A 22,468-nucleotide genomic window follows, 5' to 3' on the forward strand; every position below is an offset into this window, starting at 1 on the left:
GGGACTTTTATAAATTAATGAATAATGCTGTATTTGGAAAGACTATGGAAAATGTTAGAAACAGGCAAAACATTAGATTCGCAACATCTTGGAAAGAAGCTTCGAGATTGATAAATAAACCAAGTTTTGAGAGAGAAGAGGTTTTTTCAGAGAACTTTTCTGCAATTCATATGAAAAAGGAAAGTATTGTAATGGATAAACCAATTTATATTGGAACAGCAGTTCTTGATTTATCAAAGATATTGATGTATGATTATTTGTATAATGACTTAAAGAAAGAGTATGGTGAAAATGTTTCATTGTTGTATATGGACACTGATAGTTTTATCCTAGATATAAAAACTGATGATGTTTATGAAGATATGAAGAAAAATATTGGAGTATATGATACAAGTAATTTCAGCAAGAAGAGTGAGTTATTTTCCAAAAAGAATGAAAAGGTTATTGGTAAGTTTAAGGATGAGTTGGGTGGAAAAGTAATGAGTGAGTTTATTGGATTGAGAGCAAAGGCATATGCTTATAAGTATGGTGAACAGATTGATAAGAGGTTAAAGGGAATAAAGAAATATGTAATAAAGAAATCAATAACTTTTAGAAATTATTATAATTGTTTGATGAATAAGAAAGAAGAATATAGGAAAATGAATACAATAAGAAGTTATAAACATAACATATATAGTGAAGAAGTAAATAAAAAGGCATTAGGAGCCTTTGATGATAAGAGATTTATTTTAGATAATGGAATAGATTGTGTTCCATATGGATATTGTATGATAGAGTGTATAAAATAGATTATGTTTTAACGATGGGAAGATGGGTTAGGGTTTTTTAAGGGCTACACTTGCGTTTTTTTCACAATATATAAATGGTTAAACCAAGTATTAATCAAACTAAAGAGTGGAGAAAATCTCAGTCTTGGTATATAAATGGAAAACATAATGAATGTGAAAAATATCAAATAAGTCTTATTGAAAAAATAACTAAAACAAAGGTAAATAAAACAAATAAGCGAATTAATTTAAAAACTAGTAAGTTAGAGGATGTAAAGAAAAAAATGAATATCCTTGAATGGACTGAAAACTTTGATGGTTATCAATTGAACAATGAAAAAACAATTTACTATAATCTCAAAATGATATGTGGCTCAGGAGGTGGTCAGATGAGAGCATTAAGAGAAGTTTATCATTTCGTAATGGCACAAATGGGGTATCTTCAAAAATATAAAGATTCAAATGTTTTGTTTGTCAATATTTTAGATGGGGATTATTGTGCAAAGAAAATTAAACTATTGAAGGAATTTGAGAATGAACAAATCTTTATAGGTTCAATGAGTGAGCTGTTCAACCCCCAGGTGTTCAATTCAATGAGGTTCAACCTCCAGGTTAAAAGGGGAGACAAATAAATATACCTTGGGATAAAAAGGGGGTTTATTTTTTAGGGAAAAAATATGAATCGCTGAAAATCCCCCATTCATTTACATGGGGAAAAGTGAGCCAGAATCAGTATTCTTACCCTACTTGCATGAAATGAAACAAGATTTGGCACATATACTAATGATATTATTGTCTTCCTCAAGAGGCCCCTCAAAATTCGTTTTGATGCATTTTCACAAACTCCAACAGATTCCATTCAAATTCGGTACGATTATGGCTTTTGGTCCAACTTAGGTCATTGGCTATAAATTTTTTCCATAACACTTCCGATATTCAAAAAAATCGATAAATCGATATCCCTTGTGGGATTTTCCATTCAAATCCACTCAAGTTTAAGGCCTACGGGGGACGCAAATTTCCACTTTGCCCCGGGCGCTGTTTACCTCCGCTACACCAAGCTGTTAGGGTTAGGGTTTGGGTTAGTGTTAGGGTTAGGGTTAGGGTTAGCTACCCTAACAGCTCACCCTAACCCTAACCCTCACAGCTAACACTAACCCTCACCGCTAACCCTAACCCTAACCGCTAACTGCGAATCGCTAACAGCTATTCAGGAAATTTGCAAGAAAGCCCGGGCAACGCCAGGCTTTATTGCTTGCCCGAGCAATGCCGGGCATTACTTCTAGTACATATATATATATATATATATATATATATATATATATATATATATATATATATATATATATGTATGTATATATATACATATATATATGTATGTATATATATATATATATACATATATATATATATATATATATATATATATATATATATATATATATATATATATATATATATATATATATATATATATATATTGTTATGGATCAATAATATATACCACATAATTGAAAATGTTGTTAAAGCATATCCTGTGGCAAAAGGCAACTTAAATTAAATAAGAAATATGGTTACTCTGTGAAAGGACACTGGTGCAGACAGCTGCATGCATATGTGGTGCTCAGCAGAGTACAGGAATGTCAGTATTACTTTGAGCAAAGCTGAGTTGAGGCTAAAATGTCCAAATAACGTGACAGCTATACTCCTGCATGAAAGGGAAACAGGCTGAGAGAAAGAGTTATGATGGAGAGAGTCTTTGAAGACACCAAGGCATGCAGGCACCTCGACTCCAGGCCTCGGAGTGACCTTGTGTAAGACACAATATAAGGAAGAGGAGAAAGGCGGAAAGTAGAGGGAACAGGATGTAACCAGAGAGAAGCTACAGCTGGGTGCACGGCAAGTCCAAGCTGCAGAATGTGGCCGAGTTCATTTTTTAAAAACCGAAGCAACAATGAGGGTGCTGAGAGGGTTGCATGCTCATCATGTTTAAGAGGGTTGCATGTTTACCACGGCCCCGACTTTCGAACCAATTGCATCTTTGCGGACACTGGTCAATCTTATCTGCTGGCTGATTGGGTTCTCGAGGAACCTGCACAATCCTGCTGGTGTCATAGCTGACATCCAAGCAGACAACTTTATCCTGCTGGGGTCACAGAGCCAACATCTAAGCAGCCAAATCCTCTCTGGGCATATTGACAAAGCAAAGGCCAAGTTCAACCTCATCTCTCTGTACTGCTAGTCTGCAATGTGGTCCTTAACAGAGAGTGATGGACTCCGATTCATCTTCTTGCCTCTGTGGTATGATGATCACCCTTTGGGGACTCGCAACGCGACTGGCCAGTCGGACGTCACACGAAAAAGCACTTATTGGGGCAACAGAGCCTGCTTCGAACATGAACACAACCGACTTTGACACCAATTTGTAACCTGCTGGGGTTAAAAAAACAACAAGAACGGAGTACATGAGATAAATCGCCGACTTAAAAGTCGTGAGTTAATTCAAAACTGCATTGAAACCTGCCATGTGTTACGTAAGGGAGTTGTAAAAGCATTGTGCCTGGCATGTGTAACTTTGGGGAGTTTTCAAAGCATTGAGCGTGTCACATGTAACTTTGCGGAATTTCAAAATCATTGAGTATTTCATTTAAAATCATTGTGATGGAATCTTATTAAATTGTAATATCATTTGAAAGGCAGACAGTCGGGATTAATAAATTTCGGATTAAATATCCTTCTGTTTTGTGTTTCATCTGTTAAACAAGAGACAGAACACATAATTGTGGTCCGTGAAACTTTACTGCCGTGCTCCCCTTGAGGTAACTGGGGCGTTCGCTCTGGTGCACGGAGGCAGCACGTAACAATACGTACATACCTCGTAAATATTTAAATACTTTCAATTGTTTGAGTGTTTGTCTGTGCGTTTGTGCGTTTGCACGTTCTTCTTTAATGACCGAATCGTAGCATCTAGCGGCCCCAAATTTTGGGACTTCAGAATCTGGGCAACGTTTTAACCTTCCAGACGTTGGCCTTGACATCCGTTTTAAGGCCACCAAAGGCCGCTATAAATTGTATATTGGGATAAAAGGGTCAGGCAGGCAGTACTGCCACCGGCCAGCAGGCAAAAGGTAACCATTATGAGGCCAATAACCCCATAGCTTTTCGATGTCCAACAGCACCGTGTATCCACACCCCTTCCGGGCAGCTCTTACGAGTATATCATGTATATGCATGTATATATACAGTACATATATGTATAATCACATACACACAGACCCAAGCAAATACACAAATACATACACATGGTAAATAAAAACGACTTTCAAAGTTCTTCGTGATAAGGCAACAACTATCAAAACACGCACACTTAATCACAAGGCAAAACTAAAAGGTTGTGCACAACTATGACATAATTATGCTATATTCCAGTGATGATTTTGACACAAGACTTCAGAAGGAGGACAATATGTTAATTGTTACAAACCAAACGATTAAGCCCATGCTTTATCAACTTCGGAAAACTATAATGGGAAGAGTCAAGAACACAAAAATATTTTCCTGGCAAAAAGAGCAAGGAGAGAAAGAAACCTATGTTGGAAAAGGAAGAGGAAATTAGAATATAAATCTTCTGCAGAATGCATAATGGACTGAGATTCAATTACGAAGTTGTCCCGCTGATTGCATCATCACTGAGGTGCGGCTGTGGCACTGATGTAATGCCTCCTGTAAGCAAGGACAGAAATTTAGAATTTAGTCAGGGTAAGGTGATACAATGGCCTCATCTTCAAGTTCAGCAAATGCCATCAGATAGGACGACTGACTGAATGACCCCTCTGAAGGATGGCGTACTCATTGTCCTGCCTGCCAAACCCTGGATGACGGTTTATCATTGGGCTGGGAATCAAACTCAGACGAGGCTAACAGCCAATAATTGAAATGAAAGCAGAATAAGCAACAGAAAGGAATAAAATCGATAAAGTGATGAAGAAGCCAAAAGGTAAAGTTTTACAGTCCTCGCAGATCATTCACAGCTAAGAGTGGATTGGCCACTCACAAGGGAGGAAGAAGCATAAATGTTCAGGTCAAAGTCGCAGGCATATGAAAGAGTGAGGAAGAAGAGCAGTCAGAAAAAAGGGAAAAAACCAAAACTGAGATGCATTTACAATGTTTACGTCAAAGCATACCTGTTACTTGATCGGACATTTCACGGTAGTGAGTGAGATCTTCTCCGCTGACCAGTACCAGTCTGGGACACCTCTCTCTGGCTGCTGTCACAGTCATTAGTTTGTTCACACCCATCCGCCGTGCCACATAATTACAAGTCACCACCAGGTACTTCTGCTGTACTCCTGTAAAAAATACAATTTTCCTGAAAATTATCTTTAAAATATTCATTCTCCTTTTTAATTGCAGTATCTGCCTGTGGGAATATTTTGCATTGTGTCTTAGGACAATTGGACATTTATGTTTTTTGGACAAAGTGAGAATCCTGCTGGCATTGTAACCTTGGCCATTTTCCTTTTGCTTGGAATGAATTTAGGAAATTTGAGGAAAAAGATTCGAATGTGGAGTGGATATTGGCTCATTGTAGACCCCTCTTATCAAAAATATATTGAGATACTGTACATTGATGCAAGATCTTAACAAGAGAAAGAGCAATCAGAGATTGCAAACTCTTGCCAGGACTTCTTTTGAGTGGTGTAATTTTTTTTTATAGATTTCAGGTAAATCCAATATGGCTGCCAAACCATGTGACCTATGACATCATATGTGTGACTCTTGTTCCTCATGGATAGGCAGTAATATGTGTAAGGTTTCACCTCGATATTTTCAGCCATTTCAGAGAAGAAGATTTTTGAAGGTTTAAAAAAAACAATAAACAATGTGGCTGCCAAATCACATGACCGATGACGCCAACAAAAAGTTTTTGCGGACATTTTTATTCCTAGTTGACCCTCAAAATTTTTTATACTGATCGGATGTCGCGTTCTACATCTGCAATTATGACGTCATAATGAAGGAAAGCACCAATGACGTCATAAAAATGCCACACTCATTCCCCATGAGAAGCCCTAGGTGTCACTTGGACACCCATGGCTTGGGGAACAGTTGTGTGAAGTTTCCCCTTGATTTGTTCAGCCGTTCTGGAGAAGAAAAATTTTATAGGTTTTTGGGTAAATCCAATATGGCTGCCAAACAATGTGACCAATGACATCAGATGTGTGAACCTTTTGTTCCTCATGGACAGGCGGTCACATGTGTAAAGTTTCGCCTTGATCTGTTCAGCCACATCAGAGAAGAAGATTTTTTGAAGGTTTTTTTTTTTTAAACAATATGGCTGTTGAATCACGTGACCGATAACATCATTAATATTTTTCTGTGGACCATTTTATCCCAAGATTTCCGTGAAAATTTTTCATACTGATCAGACGTGGCGTTCTACATTTGCAATTATGACATCATAAAACGCACTCTCATTCCCCATGAGGAGTATTTGCTATGTGCCAAGTTTCAATTTTTTCCTTGGTGCAGTTTCAGAGATACAGAGGTCCAAAGCTTTTCCGTTTCTCCAATATGGCTGCCCCACCACGTGACCGATGACGTCATAATTATCATAAAACATTCTACATGAGTAGTCGAACCTATGGTGAAAATTTTGTCTCACTCTGACAGGCGGTTGCGGATAAAAACATGAAAGTACTGTGCAGACAAACAAACAAGAATAAGATGTCGTGCAGAGCACCATACTTGCAAAATCCATAAAACAAATTTGACTTCAAAGACAATTAGCTTGTTGAATTCAGTAACCTGAAATACAAATCCTCTTCAAATTGCAAGTCAATTGGATGAAAATTGAGGATTTCAGAAATACCTCCTTAGTTGTTGACCTTGGGCCGATGTTGACCTTTTGGTCCATGTTGATCTCAAAAATAATTGGTTGGCTGGCTTAATTCATTGACATGAAATATTTAATCCTCTTTAAATTTCAAGTCAATCGGATGAAAATTGAGGATTTTAGAAATACGGCCTGTGTTGACCTTTGGCCAATGTTGGCCGTTTGACCTTTTGAGCTAAAAAGAAAAAAAAACACGCTTCTTCCTTATGACAAACTCTACCATGTGGTGAAGTTTCGTGAAGATTGGTTTAAAATTGTGACCTGTAGGCGACAAACAGACAGACAGACAGACAGACAGACAAGCCAGTTGGCGACATGGGTGGTCGCTACATAATTGCATACTAGTCATACAGTTTTTGACGGATCGGGCTGAAATTTTTGACAAAGAGGTTGATTATAGTACGCATAAAAGTGTGGAAGCCGATTTTTGATTTTCAAAAAAATACTTTTTTTTGTAAATGCATTTTTCAAAAAATTCAAAGTCCCGTTGCTAAGCAACGGTGGCGTCCATAGCAACGGTGCTCAAAAGCATACAACTACATCCTGGTATGAACCTACCTGTCAAGTTTCATCAAAATCGGTTGACTCCTCTGGCCTCCAGAGCTGTCCATTACATACAAACAAACAAACAAACATACAGACAGACGGAAAACCTGAGAATAATGGTAGTCTAGCAACCACCCAACAGACAGACAAACAGACACAGAGACAGAATAACAAAATCGACCAACCAATATACTTGAAAAATCTTCGATTTTGCAAGTAACAAACAGACAGACAGACAGAGAGACAGACAGACAGACAGACAGACAAACAAACAAACAGACCCAAACGCAATACCATCTCTCTCGGCGAGGGTAACTCTCGAGTTAATCGAACATGATACCCCACACAGTGTTCAAGAATACACATTAGTTTTATTGAAGGTATGATTTTAAAGATCCTTTAAAAAATGAATCCAGAAGTTTAACACTATTGAAGCAGTCTTATACATCACCCATATTTAACATATCAAAGTACTGCTAAACGGAGGGCTTTGAAAGTGCAAAAAAGCGATTTGTGTTCTACAGTGTTCAAGTATACAATGCAATTTAAATAAAATAAAGATTGTAAAAATCGTATAAATAAATTCATTCTAGAATGTACCGCCACTTTACGCGGTGCCTAATATACCACCCTTTCAAACACATTAATTAGTTCTTCGTTCCTGTTGTTTGTGTCCTTTATGACCTCCTTAAAAACAGTAAGTTTCCTGTTTGGAATGATTTTCAATTTTGTTTGCCTGCCAGACAAGCAGACAGAGTAACAATATTTTCTCACTTCTCTCTGCGCACGTGCGATCGAGACAAATTCAGAGACAATGTACGGTACTGTAAAACCGCTGGTTTGTTTTCCGCTTCATATTCCGATTAATGTACAAGATACAACATTCAATCTAAACAAGTTGTTCCTCGGGCATAAATTGACGTTCACAGACAGACAGATGGATTTTACATGAACCAATTGCCAAAACCCACTTTTCACTTTGCGAGTGCGGGGTCATCATCCAATTAGAAGAGCCGTTTCAGAGAGTTATGGGATTATGCATGACTGAAACATAAAGCAGCAGCTCTTAACCCGACACCCATGATCATTGCCAACTCCAGATCTACAGCTGATTCAATGGTGGGCCAAATAATATGGCTGTAAAAAGCAAAAATAAATTCGAGCAAATCTTCCAATTTACAGTGTTATTGCCACAATTTTGGGGTTACCGAAGCTGAGTTAACACCATTCAAAGATTCAAAGTGGTGCACGGTCGTACGTAGTGTTGAGATTTGTCAAGATTTAGTCGGAAATCGGGCTGATGGCGAAGTGCTTCGTGCAAGATGGCCACACCGCTCTGGCCGCTACTCCTCTGCTGGACATTGCTTTGCCAAGATATGCTGGTTTTCATCGAAAATGTTACCAGTATTTTACTGATTCAATGAAGCAGAAACGGGGGTTGGCCGCAAACGAGAAACAGGAAGCTGCATGTGTTGTCAGTAGGCCGATCTTTTTAACTGCAAACATGTGTATTTGCCATTTACGATTGAAAATTCGCTGAACTTTAAGTTCACATCATGTATGATTTGAAGCTCAACATCACAATATTTCACACTGATCATGATGATGATGAATACAAATGATTCCGCTTAATGTTTTGAAATGTAAGTCTTTCAGTCACTTTCAATTACATCAGCTCGCAGTTCATGACCGAGGCTTTATAAATGTATCAATTATTGCTGTGTAATAATATAATACCATTCCTTTCGTGCTTTAAAGGCACAACGGGGATGCCAAGGCAGTTTCATTGGCTGGGAGTACAGTCGTGGACAGGTCACCACTCCGACACAGGTTACCTCGAATGGTTATTACCCCAGTACACTGATACTCATTTCACCAACCGCAGAAGGATGACAGCCTGAGTGAAGTACACCTGGGGTTAATTCAATAGCTGTCAGAGGCTCAAACTCAGGATTCTGAGGTCCCAAGCCGGCCACCTTAACCACAAAGCTAACATCAGGTTATTGCTCATGTAAGCTAACACAAGTGTCTGCAATGCTGTTTGGAAAAGCTCAACTGCACAAAACAATATTGATCAAGGTAAATGTGTGGTGGTTTGCTATTGATGTTCAGTGAATAGGAAAGACAGAAATATGTAGGCAGAGGTTCTACAGTGTAGGAGTCTCTACTTTTTTAATGCGAAGGTTAGCAATAAAAAAAATCAAGATGATTTCGCTTTGATGAGACTTTGTCAGTACTTTTCTTTCCACAAAAATGTTGGCAGCAGCCAACAGTTAAATGAAACCGTTTAAGTTTTAAGTTTCGTTTAAAGTTAAAAGCTGCCATACCATGAAGCTACACCAATTTTTATGGCTCCACTTACGAAGTTGCCTCAGGCATTATGTTTTCAGGTTGTCCGTTCGTCCATACACATGCAGGTACATACATCCATGCTATATTTTCTCTGCTTTCTCTGAAACCGCTTATCCACTATGCAACTGCTTATCTATGACACCAAATTTCCACCAAAGGTACAACTACTCATGCAGAATGTTTGAAGAATAATTATGACGTCATAGGTCATGTAGTGTGGCAGCCGTGTTGGAAAAAGAAAAACTTTGGAACTCTGTATCTGTATCTGATTTTGCCAAATTTCCCTGAAAATATCTGCTATTCTTTTTTCGCTCCAATCGGTTCTTCTGCCCATGTGCTTGTCAAAGTAGACATCTCTCTGGCTGTTATTAGAGAACCACATCAGCACCGCCGAGTTTGGCATTTCACTCAGGTCAACTGGCAGGGGCTTCAAGCAGCCATCAAACTTCGAGACTGGTCTACCGTCTCTACTTCCTCTGACATCAACTCGTCCTGGGTATTCTTTCAAAGAAACGTGCTCTCTCTCATGCACAGATTTATCCCATCTCGCATTCAGTTGTCATACCCTTCCTCCAGCCCATGGTATACTGAAGCTTGTGGTGAGGCGGTTGTCCTGAAAAAAACTGCCTTCACCTCATGGAAGGCTAATTCGAACTGAAGGCAATCTCAGTTCCTTGCACAAAGCTCGGAACAAGTGTGTGTTTACCCTGAGGAGAGCCAGAAAACAACATCTTTCTAATCTCAAGTCTGAACTCTCAAACCTCTCTCCCTCCTCCAAATACTGATGGCATCAAGTTAAGTCTGTTTCTAGTGTATGCTTCACCTCCATCCCCTACCTTACCTCAAATAGCCACATAGCTGACACTGCACGTGAAAAGGCTCTATGCCTAAAATCCGTGTTTGCTTCTAAATCTTGTGCCCAAACCCATCGCTTTCTGTACCCACCTTACCCAGTCGCAACCAGCTGTTCCTGCACTCAGTGACCTTTTCTCCTGACAAGGTGGAGAGCTTGCTGTCAAACCTTGACTCAGATTCTGCAACCGGTCCAGATGGCATCAGCCCACGTGTCCAACAAACCTGCTCTTCTGCTCTTGCTCACCCTCTCTCTCTCTTCGATTCACCCTCTCATTTGTTCATTGTCATCTACCATCTGCTTGGAAATCAGCAAACATTACTGCTCTGCACAAAAAAGGGGGCAAAAACAGATCCCTGCAACTTCAGACCAATCAGCCTTCTCCCAATCATCAGCAAGGTTATGGAATCCATCATCGCTTCTGACACTAAATCCTTCCTCTTCTCCACTGGCTTGATTTCTGATCATCAATTTGTATTCAGACAAGGTCCCTCTACCCTTGATATGTTGTTTCTGCTCTCCCAACAATGGATGGAGATCCGACATGTTCCTCAGTGCCAGACATGAAATTAGAGCCAGAGCAATTAGAGCCAGACATATCACGTGCCTTTGATACCCTGCTCTGCTCACCACACTCTCTTCCTGTGGTATTCAAGGCCATCTCCACACATGGCTCGCAGACTTCCTCTCCTGTCACAGCCAACGTGTGGCCCTAAATGGAGTTCTCTCATCTCCTCTTCCTCTCCGGGTTGGAGTTCCTCAAGGCAGTGTTCTGGGCCATGTTCTTTTTCTGGTTTTCATCAATGATCTCTCTGACTCTCTGGAATATCCTCTTTATCTCTTTGCTGATGACTCCACCCTCTGCCGTACCATCCGTCATCCATCAGATCATCAAGCAGCAGCCTCTTCACTCTCTGCAGATCTGGATGAAGTTACAAGCTGGTCCAACAAGTGGAACATGTCTTTCTATCCTGACAAATCTCACAGTCGCACTTTGTCTCTCCAAAAAGACCATCTGGAACCTCCCTCCCCAACCACCCCCCACCCCCATCTACTTTCTCAAAAATCCTCTGGAAGAAGTCCTTTCATTCAAGCTTCTGGGTCTCGCTATCTGCCATGATCTTTCCTGGGAAAGCCACATTTCCAAGCTGGCCACCAAAGCCATTCGCCGACTGGGCATCCTCTCTCATGCAAAGTCCTTCCTTAGCACGCCTGAGCTTCTGATCACCTACAAAGCTTTCATCCCCAGCCTGATGGAGTACTGCTCTCCCCTCTGGTCTGGTGCTCCCGCCTCTCACCTTTCTCAACTTCACACTGTGGAAACCAAGGCATTTAGGATCACTGGTATTTCCCGCGATGAGACAGTCTTTTGGTCTCTCACTCTCTCACCACCGGCAGGTCCGGTGGTCTTTCTGTCTTCCACTGTCTCCTCTCTGGTCTCGCCCCCCCCCTGCTCTGTCTGAGATATTTCCCCCCCTCCCCCATATTTCCGCAGGGTGCTCAATGTCCGCCAGCAACCTCCTTCTGGTAAAACTATCGAAATCACGAATCACTGCTCACCTTCACTCTTTCATTCCTCTTTTTCCCTGCTTTTGGAACAAACTCCCACTCTCTCTGCAATCCCACTCTTCCCTTCAGGTCTTCAAAACAGCTGTTCACCACCATCTCTTATCTTCCCCCATCCAAATCCTCGATCTTTTCTACCCACGTTAATCCACCCAAAACCCACCTCCTTCAAATTCCCTGCTTTCCTTCCTGAAAGTCCCGGTCATGTAAGGACCTGAAAAGTCCCTGTGGTGTCCATCTCGTTTACCCTGTGTATCCCGCTCCATCCTTCTCGCTTCCACAGATCTCCGAATGTCTCTGTTCCCGACTGTTTTTCCTTCCTTCTCTCACCCCTCTTGTCTCCTGCTCCCCTTGTTGTACGTTCTGTGCGTTAGCTCTCATCGAGCTTCGGCAGTGTATACAAAGAAAAATAATAATAAAATATAATAAAAAATTTCTAACATTCAAAAATATTCTTCTTCGAAATGACTGAACAGATCGAGGGGAAACTTTACAGGTATCATCGCCTATCCATGTGGAAAAAAAAACGGAGTTCTCCACCTCTGATGTCATTGGTCACATGGTTTGGTCGTGATTTTGGATTTACCATAAAACTCTTAAAAATCATCTTCTTCTGAAGGGCTGGACAGATCGAGGGGAAACTTTACACAAATGTTCCCCAAGCTTGGGGATACCAGCATGTTCATGAATAATTAATAGGTCGCATGGTCTGGCAGCCATATAGGTTTGAAAGAAAATCCTTAAAATATATATATATTCTCTTGAACTGCTTCATTAGTTGGCGTGAAACATCATAATTATGATCTAGTCGGCATGGCGAACATCTTTATCGATCTATAATTCCAGCAATGTGTGTGTGTGTGTGTGTGTGTGTGTGTGTGTGTGTGTGTGTGTGTGTGTGTGTGTGTGTGTGTGTGTGTGTGTGTGTGTGTGTGTGTGTGTGACCACTGTTTCTCGCCAACTACTGGTCCGATCTAATTGAAACTTGCCAGATATATTGCTGGGGACCTGAGGATGTGCCTTTTCAAGGTTTGATATTAATCGGACAAGTGCTTCCGAAGTTATGGCCATTTATTTACCAAACCAATGACAAGACACGTTATTGCGTGGGTGTGGCCGATGGGGAAGGGAAGCTCAGTCACGTTCCCCATTACGGGTTACAACGTCCGGACTTCTGGAGAGTGATGACTTCGTTTATTCTAATAATTTCTCAATTTCTTATGCGCATTTATAGATAAACACAATGCCCCAAGTTATGCTCGTTTTCATATTAGATGGTGCATACATTTCGGTAACATCAGAGTGCTGGTATGCTCCGAACCAGGAAGTAAATTTTATTTCTCTCTCTTCTCTTTTTGTTTTTCCTTGCCACGACATTGCGAAAAGGTAAAATACGTTGGCGCTAATTGAATAATTGGCCATTAAAACCTAAATTGCAAATAATCGTAACTGTGATATGCGAACTTCCAGGCCACGCACGTACGGGCACACGAGAGCGAAGAAACGGCCTGTGTGGTTGCTGTTTCTGACTCGCGGTTGGAATAATTTTTTTTTTATTATTTTTATTTTTTTAAGGGCACGTACTAGTATAACTAAAACTCTCATCATATATATATATATATATATATATATATATATATATATATATATATATATATATATACACATATATATATATCTACTATATAAATGGCGGTCCTTCTGTCTGTCTGTCTGTCTGTCTGTTTGTTTGTAACCAATAAGCTCCTAGACCAGTGAACCGATCTTGATGAAACTTTACACACATATAGACTGAACATTCAGCTCCAGGATGCACTAAGTGGCTTTCCATAAAAATGAAAAAAATTATATATATATATATATATAAAAAAATAAATATAATAAAATTTCCATTTTAAAAAAAAAGGGCTTTTGAATTGTGCACCGGCGTATTAATCGTAACAAAAGGCTTCATGGTTAAAAAACGCTAGGGTTTTTTGAAATACAAAATGTTCATATTTGTTGACTTTTTAAACATACACATTCTCCTCCTGTTATTTGAATTCTCGAACTGCGCGTGCACGGCAACAGATAACTGCTGATAGATCTGCTCATGAAAGAGCCAGGCAAGCGGAGTCAGCTGCAGAGAGAGAGAGAGAGAGAAAGAGAGAGAGAGAGAGAGAGAGAGAGAGAGAGAGAGAGAGAGAGAGAGAGAGAGAGAGAGTCGTCTTACTGCTGATATATCTGCTCATGAACGAGCCAGGCAAGCGGAGTCAGCTGCAGAGGGAGAGAGAGAGACAGAGAGAGAGAGAGAGAGAGAGAGAGAGAGAGAGAGAGAGAGAGAGAGAGAGAGAGAGAGAGAGAGAGAGAGAGAGAGACAGAGAGACAGAGAGACAGAGACAGAGACAGAGAGTCGTCTTACTGCTGATGGATCTACTCATGAACGAGCCAGGCAAGCAGAGTCAGCTGCAGAGAGAGAAAGAGAGAGAAAGAGAGAGAAAGAGAGAGAAAGAGAGAGAGAGAGAGAGAGAGAGAGAGAGAGAGTCGTCTTACTGCTGATAGATCTGCTCATGAACGAGCCGAGCAAGCAGAGCTGGCTGTAGAGAGAGAGCATCGCCTAACTGCAAATAGAGCGTCACACCGACGGGTGAGAGAAGCACAAAACTCATGTTCCAGCTTTCTAGGTCCAGGTTTTGGCAGGACATCAAGGACAGTTGCCACTGCTGCTAGAAACATTGAGTGGCTCAAGGCCACCTTCAACTATGACCTCTCTGACAATTACGGCAGCATGAAGCCTTCCTTTCATAAATCTGAGGAATAAAAGAAGCCTTCCTAATTTTCTCCATACAACAAATGCCTCAGTCCAACTTGCGTGAGGAGAATAGGGAAAATTTCCCAGGTATTATCGGGTACTTCAGCTAGTGTGTATATATATATATATATATATATATATATATATATATATATATATATATATATATATATATATATATATATATATATATATATATATATATATATGACTATAAATATATGTATTATGTTCCCGAAATGCAGCCAAAGCGGTACACGATAGCACAAACATTTTAGGGCCACCTTACTCACCATTCAGTTGTGGTGTGCAGTATCAAGTTTCGTTTAAATCGGCAACAAAAAAAATATATGAAAAAATCAAATCCCGATTCAGTCAAGATTTGGTATGACGATCCATAAAGCGCAAGGACAAACCATGGAGAACATGTTGAGATACCTTGAGAAACTGGTTGGCCGAATGATGACTCCTGAGGTCAAAGCTCAAATTTTCTTCAAGTTAAAGTTTGACCACAAAATAATATTTAAATTTTGTGTCTTCCCCCCCCCCCCCCCATTAACCGCTGTTGCAACGGGAACCCAACGGGTTCACGGGTCGTCCAGTATGTTTTAAATTTCAACCTGATTGGACACATGGTCTGGCAGCCAGAATTGAAAAAATATTTTGAATCTGGGTTCAGGGATTTTAATCAAACCTGGTACAAGTATGTATAATGATGTAATAATGTGGGTGGAAGGCATATTTGGCGATGTCGAAGAGTGCCCTTCTCTTTCTCAATGTTTTCCATACAAGAATGAAAATATGATATGCCCAATTTTTCAAGCGTCCACAATTTCATCGAAAACACCTTCCGTAAGTAAATTTTCTGAGTACGTTTATTTAAAAGCTGTCTTATACTGGAGCTACGCACGATTTTATTTTTATTTTTATTTGTTTTGCCTTATTTAAATTAACAGAAGACAACATTTAAGCTTTAAAACAATGTTTCCCATCAGCTTATAATACTTACACAAACTTACATCTTAAAATGTCAAATGTTTGTAAATGTTTACATTCGGGACCATTAGATTTTTGCATGCGTGCATGTGCAAGTACATGTATGGGTATCGTTAATTTGGGGTTATACAAATTATAATACATACATATAATGGCGCGTTATACGTTATACAAAGTTATACTTACAAATGGCGTTATAAAGCACCTCACATAAAAGGTGTCAGTTGCCATCATGCGTGCCGTTACAGACATTTAATAGTCCCTATTATTATTTGTAATTCTAGCAAAGTACATTTTTTTAGGGAGGGTTTAATTCATTTTTATTGACAAATTACAATTCCCAACAATATGAATCTGTGGTTTTCAGCTTGTTCATATTTTAATTTTACTTCTTTCTTGTGCTCAACGTTAAGTTAGAATTAAAATATAATTCTGAATGCAAAAAGAAAATTCACCTGGTAGGAAACATACATGCGTGTAACTGCACTAATTTTGTTTCTTCAGGATTGTTGGAAATTCAAAAGTCTTTAAAAGGTCTGTGCTCTTTGTTTTTTTTTTTCTTTTCTTGTTTAACTTCCTATGCAAGTGCAAACGCAGAGGACAGAGAACCATCGGAGCCTGATAGAAAGGAAAGAAGGACATCACGTTATAGTTCTGGATCACGCCACCCACCAGCAGGTAGATCTCATGTTCTACCAAAAGGATGCATCATCTGCCGTACAACACAATACCCAACAGACGACAATCGTAAAATATGCCATGAACGTTTGGCACAGTGTGAATTAGTGAACGGCGAGCAATTGTTAGAGGATGCAAAACTCAAACAAGACCAAAATCTGTTGCTGCACATCGAAAACCAAGATTGTGTAGCGATTGAAGTGCATTACCATTGCAGTTGTCACAGATCTGACACACGGTTCCTGACCAGACAACAACCAAAAGGTGAAAAGGTTGAACTGTATTCCAAAGCTTTTGCCCAATTCTGTGCATTTGCAAACAATGGCATGCTCATGAAGGACAGAGAGATCCTCCGATTAACGGAATTGAAGAAGATATTCATCAAAGTTGTGCATGACATTGAGAATATGGATGCAACAAACTACCAAACCTGACACTTAAAGCAATTATTACAGAGGGAGTACACTCGGTTGTACTTCTTCAAGCCGAGTAGACAGTATGAAAGTGAATTTGTATATGTCAACAGCCTTTCTACAGAAGATCTAATGGAAGAAGCAACTCGGTCTGCACTGACACTGACACTGACACTGACACAGATACGGGAACTGATGTCAACATGCCAGAGAGTGAATGTCATTCAGATGAACCTGATGAAACACCAAACCAAACTGAGTCCCATGAGAATAAGGGCAAGTCTACGACTGCGCAGGTGCTTCCTATCTGTCAGCAGTACTCTACGACATCGATACACATCATCACGTGATCTACAAGCAATATAACAAATCCCATCAGACATTACCATGGCTACTATCATCATCTGACCTGACCCTTGATACTGCTTGAAACATCATTCCAGCAAAGCACTTTAACTTTGTAGCATGTGTTGTGGGTGCCTCTGACGTTCCCGAAGAAGACACCAATTTGGAAGTGACAGTTGTGGAGAGTCGCCAAATCGTCAACATATCGCAAGACATTGCTTACTTGGCTTTGAAAGGAAAAAAAGTCAATGACAAAACATACATCCCTGGCCATGGCAGTCAGACATTTGAGTGGCTCTGCATAACTGATAGGTCTTTTAAATGGATTTGGATATAGTTTGTCACACTCGTATGTATTAGAGCATGACACTGCATTGGCTCAGCAGGAGATATGCAGGGGATGGAATACTCTACCATCATGTCTGCAGGCTGGCATCTTTACAACACTTGTATGGAACAGCAACAACTTGGGAGAGGAGATGCTGTCGAGGAAGGGGTCAACTCACAACATTACGGTATCGCCATTCAACATGCACAGCTGCAAATACCAACTACAGCACAGCCAGCATCAATATTGTCTGCGAAGAAGACAAAGCAATGGTTGCTTCCAGCTTTCGAAAGGGATGTCGTTCCTTTTGGTGGTGCCAAAAAAATCATCACCTGAAATGTTCACCACTACCATACCATTAGAGCTGAAACATTCTGTAACGTCCTTGAGCCAGAATAAGCAGAAAGAGGCCGCTTACTACATCACGAAGTCTCCAACTGATCGTCTGCTGCTTTCATGGATGGGTTTCAACCAATTCCAAACAACAGACATTCCACCAAAAGCTACAACAGGTTATCTGCCTGCTATCGATGCCACACGATAAAATAAAGTAAAATGTCAACTGTTGTAAATGTTATCGATAAAAAACACACACATGAAAACCAGGTTAGTTTGCTTCAAAATTGTTGGGCAGGATGTGTGGGCTGACATGCAACTTCTGAAAGTGGGATAAATTAGAATACCGGTCATGATTAGGCATATATTACCAATACTTTAAACAATATTTCATCCTCTGCCAAGGAGTGGACCACAATAATCATTTTCTGAAGGGATATGATAGGCAAGGCCGATAGTCTATCTGGGGCACCGTTAAGAACTTGGGGCACTCGATGTATAATCAAACCCTTCAACAGGTATAACCTTAACCCTATCCTATAGGGGAGAGGTTTAATTACCTTTTCAGGCATCAAATTTCTTATTCTTAAGAGAAACCAACAGTTGATATGCGAGTCCATCTCACCCAAGGGTACATTACGTAGTTCTGGGTTCCTCAACATTTCCACTTGTGCATAGAAGCAGTCTAAGTCAAAGTGAACGATGACACTGCCATCACTCAAAGGACACTGCCGGTGAGCAGAAGAACCTGAAAAAACACGAAGGGTTTGATGAGCGTTACTTAGAAAAAACATCATTTATTAATCATGTGAGTACATACGATCTATTGCTTAAATGTATGCCCCAATTGTAAAATAACTATTGTAGATATAGCATATTAACTAGCATCGGCACTCCCACCCAGAGGGCCGTCTGGGCGGGAGTGCCCATCTCAGCCCACCTTAGATGGGTGGCAATTTAATGTCGTGAAATTTCCACAAAGTGAGACTTTCTTCTGGAACACACTGTGCATTTAATTTCATAAAATGGGATATACTGCAACCATATTTTTCCTTGCTGGACCGCACTGTCAGTGAGCAGTGTGAGCCACATTTCCGACCTGGCCTCCAAAGTTAGTCGCCGACTGGGAATCCTACATGCAAAGTCCTTCCTCGGCCCACCTGAGTTCCTGACAACATACAAAGCTTTCGTCTGCAGCCTGATGGAGTACTGCTATCCCCTCCGGACTGGTGCTCCTGCCTCCCACCTTTCTCGGCTTCACGCTGTAGAAACCAAGGCATTTAGGATCACTGGTATTTCCCGCGATGAGACAGTCTTTTGGTCTCTCACTCTCTCACCACCGGCAGGTCCGGTGGTCTTTCTGTCTTCCACTGTCTCCTCTCTGGTCTCGCCCCCCCCCCTGCTCTGTCTGAGATATGTCCCCCCCTCCCCCATATTTCCGCAGGGTGCTCAATGTCCGCCAGCAACCTCCTTCTGGTAAAACTATCGAAATCACGAATTAATGCTCACCTTCACTCTTTCATTCCTCTTTTTTCCCACCTTTGGAATAAACTCCCAAACTCTGCTCAATCCCATTCTTCCCTCCAGGCCTTCAAAACAGCTGTTCACCACCACCTCTTATCACCCCCCATCCAAATCCTCGATCTTTCCTACCCCCGATAATCCAACCAAGCCCACCTCCTTCAAATTCCCTGCTTTCCTTCCTGAAAGTCCCTGTAATGTCCATCTTGCATTCCCCATGATCCCCGCTCCATCCCTCTCCCTTCCACAGATCTCCTAATGTCTCTGTTCCCCACTGTTTTGCCCTTCCCTCTCCCACCCCTCTCGTCTCATGCCCCCCTTGCTGTGCGTTGTGTGTTAGCTCTCAAACGAGCCTCGACAATGTATACAAAAAAAAACAAACTGTGAAGTTTTTGTGATGTAAAACACCAAGTGATCAATTTTGAAGTTTTCATCACATATTTATTGCTCTGATGAGGGGTTAACCCTGAAAGAGAAGCTTCTCCTTCCTTCCCATGGTGGACAGAGTACCTCGATCAACATTCTCTTGATTCCATACATTGTTTTCCCATTATGAATTGACCATTTGCACTTACTTCACCCACATGCGTGTGGTTTTGCAACGAACAACATTCTGATTATTCTACTAACCTTTTGCCAACAGCACAACTACCTCACAAAATTGCGTTATGACTTACTGGTGTAAAACTTTGCAGAATCATCACTTTTTTTTGAAGTCTTATTTTAGCTGAAGTCATTTCCTCCACTAACGACGGTGGACAGAGGTTATGTTTTCACCCCTGTTTGTTTGTCTCTCTGTGAGCAGGATATGTCAAAAGGTTATGGACGGATTCGGGAAAAACTTTGTGGTTGAGTTGATTAGGTGACAAGAACAAGCCGGTTAGATTTTGATTGAGGTTCGGATGCATCTCCGACCTATCAGTGGGATACAAAACGTAAACCGTTCGGCTTGGCAGAGGCATGTGCTCATCCCGAGTGCCGTTCTCGTTTCATTTCGCCATCATCCATTAATTCTTCATATCAACTTTTATTCTGGCAAAGCCTTTCATGGTTATAGTCATCTCTGTATTCATGCACAACATCCTCGGCTTGGATGGCATGGTCCCAACCCTGGGCCTGGTGGCTAGGAGGGCTGTACATGCATGCATCTACCTTAACCATTAGCTGTGCTTCTGATACTTCATGATGTATGATGTAACTTGTCAACCACTCATTTTGACCGATGATCCTTGTGGCAATGATATCCCTCTGAAATTGTGGTTTTCTTGTTTGTTTGTTTGTTTTCTTTAAATCAAAGTTCTATTTTCTGGATCAAGGGTTAGATGGTAAGTATTCCTCCATCAGATCTGTTCTGCCACATTTCTTTATCCAAATTGAACAAGCCTTTTACATGGGAGATCCATGTCTTTGGAAACATGTGTAAAGTCAACACCATAATGGATACGCTTCGTCGCTTGTAGAAACTGGGCCAACATCGAAAAGTTTCATGATTTTACATAAAACAGCTCGGTTTAGCACACCAACGTGTTTGGATAATTGAAGGACTGTTGGGGCAACATTGCTGTGTTCGTCTGTATAACTGTATAACTTCCACATCAATGATCCTGTATACGTGTTGAACTCCGGATGTGGAACCAAGTGGTAATCTGGCATCGTTATCGATAACATTGGTGAAATGATGTTTCTTGTGAAGTTGTGTGATGGTAGATGTATGTGTAAACATATTGACCAACTCAGGTTACGTCATGCGGAGCCAAATATTGAACCGGCTCAAGTACCTTTGTCACCCACTCCTGTATTAACACCACCTGCGTTTGAACCTGAGGTGTCTCCTCATGAAAGCTTTTCACCCATCAATGTACCTGAACCCCTTCCCGACCCTGTACCCCTTATTGAGAAACCCACAGCAGTTGCAAGCGAGGACAGACCTCCACTAGCCCTTAGAATATCAGCTCGTGTCTGTAAACCTCTTGAGCGAATTGATTTGTTAAAAAGGGGGGGGGGAGATGAGATGTAGCAGTAATTTATGATAATGTAAGCATACATGGGGTGCACCGGGGCATGATTAAGCAGTCATGTGACCCACCCATGTTCCGATGCTGTGCTGTGCTGTGCTGTGTTGTGTTGTGCCCGTGTCCGAATTAAACCTGTTGTTCCCACTTCAGAGCCTTCGTCCCTGTCTATTGAGTACATGACAAAGAGCCTCACAAATATTGGGCATAAGCTAAATTACTGACATGGTTGCAATGGCAACAGAATTCAAACAATCACAGACGTGATCTTATCAGGTTGAGAGAATGTCATGAGAAATAGATATCCACAATATGAAAAAAAATCTTGAACAGTTTTTGAAATATCTCATACACAAAAGTACATGGACGAATGATTGGCCGGCCGGTCAGATAGAGCTCATTTTAATGTCCCCCGTCTCCGACCTTGTTGGAGGGGCAGAGGACAACCAGCAGAGTTCATGGCATTATTTGCTGAAAAAGTATAGTCTGTATTTTGTAAGAAGACTCTTGATTTTGTCTGGTGTGCATTTTAAGGGGTCTAACGGGTATAAATGTTTACAGGTCTAAAGAGTTGAAGGTGTCCAAAAAGGGTGTCTCAAGAGTGTAAAGGTCTTAATGCTTCTAAGGGTCTAAAGGGAATGTTCCAATAATAGTTTGAGTCAAGCAGTTTAAAGGGTCAATGGGGTCTAACAGGTGTAAGGGGTCTAAAGTGTCTCAGGGGTCTGAAGGGGCTAAATGGAAGGGTCAAAGAGGTCGAATGCCTAAGGTCATCTGCCATCTGCTTGGAAATCTGCTAACATCACAACCCTGCATAAAAAAGGTGCAAAAACAGATCCCTGTAACTACAGACCAATCAGCCTTCTCCCAATCATCAGCAAGGTTATGGAATCCATCATCGCTTCAGACATGAAATCCTTCCTCTTCTCCAATGGCTTGATTTCCAATCATCAATTTGGTTTCAGACAAGGTCACTCTACCCTGGATATGCTGCTTCTGCTCTCCCATCAATGGATGGAGGTCCTCAATGCCAGACAGGAAATCCGAGCCGTATCCCTGGACATATCA

The 22,468-nt window shown here is 40.8% G+C and overlaps 1 protein-coding gene and 1 long non-coding RNA gene across 4 annotated transcripts in view; one reads left to right on the plus strand and one right to left on the minus strand.

The window, feature by feature from the left end:
* POLI (DNA polymerase iota) overlaps nucleotides 1-22,468 on the minus strand; it is a 67,917-nt gene that overhangs the window by 41,781 nt on the left and 3,668 nt on the right. For 2 of the 3 annotated variants that reach the window (XM_085875469.1, XM_085875470.1), the window contains exons 2-3: nucleotides 18,496-18,618; nucleotides 4,955-5,119 (exon numbers count right to left, since the gene is read on the minus strand). In XM_085875469.1, the coding sequence (XP_085731595.1) occupies nucleotides 4,955-5,119; nucleotides 18,496-18,618 (288 nt within the window). The remainder of the gene's footprint in view (nucleotides 1-4,954; nucleotides 5,120-18,495; nucleotides 18,619-22,468) is intronic. The other variant, XM_085875471.1, reaches the window with a different exon arrangement.
* The window catches only part of LOC147030904 (uncharacterized), a 146,719-nt gene that overhangs the window by 18,691 nt on the left and 105,560 nt on the right, over nucleotides 1-22,468 (plus strand). The gene's annotated exons all lie outside the window — the stretch shown is intronic.

This window comes from Eptatretus burgeri, chromosome 3 (assembly GCF_056783735.1).
Source record: "Eptatretus burgeri isolate ZD-2024b chromosome 3, Ebu_testis_v1, whole genome shotgun sequence".
Lineage (NCBI taxonomy): Eukaryota > Metazoa > Chordata > Myxini > Myxiniformes > Myxinidae > Eptatretus > Eptatretus burgeri.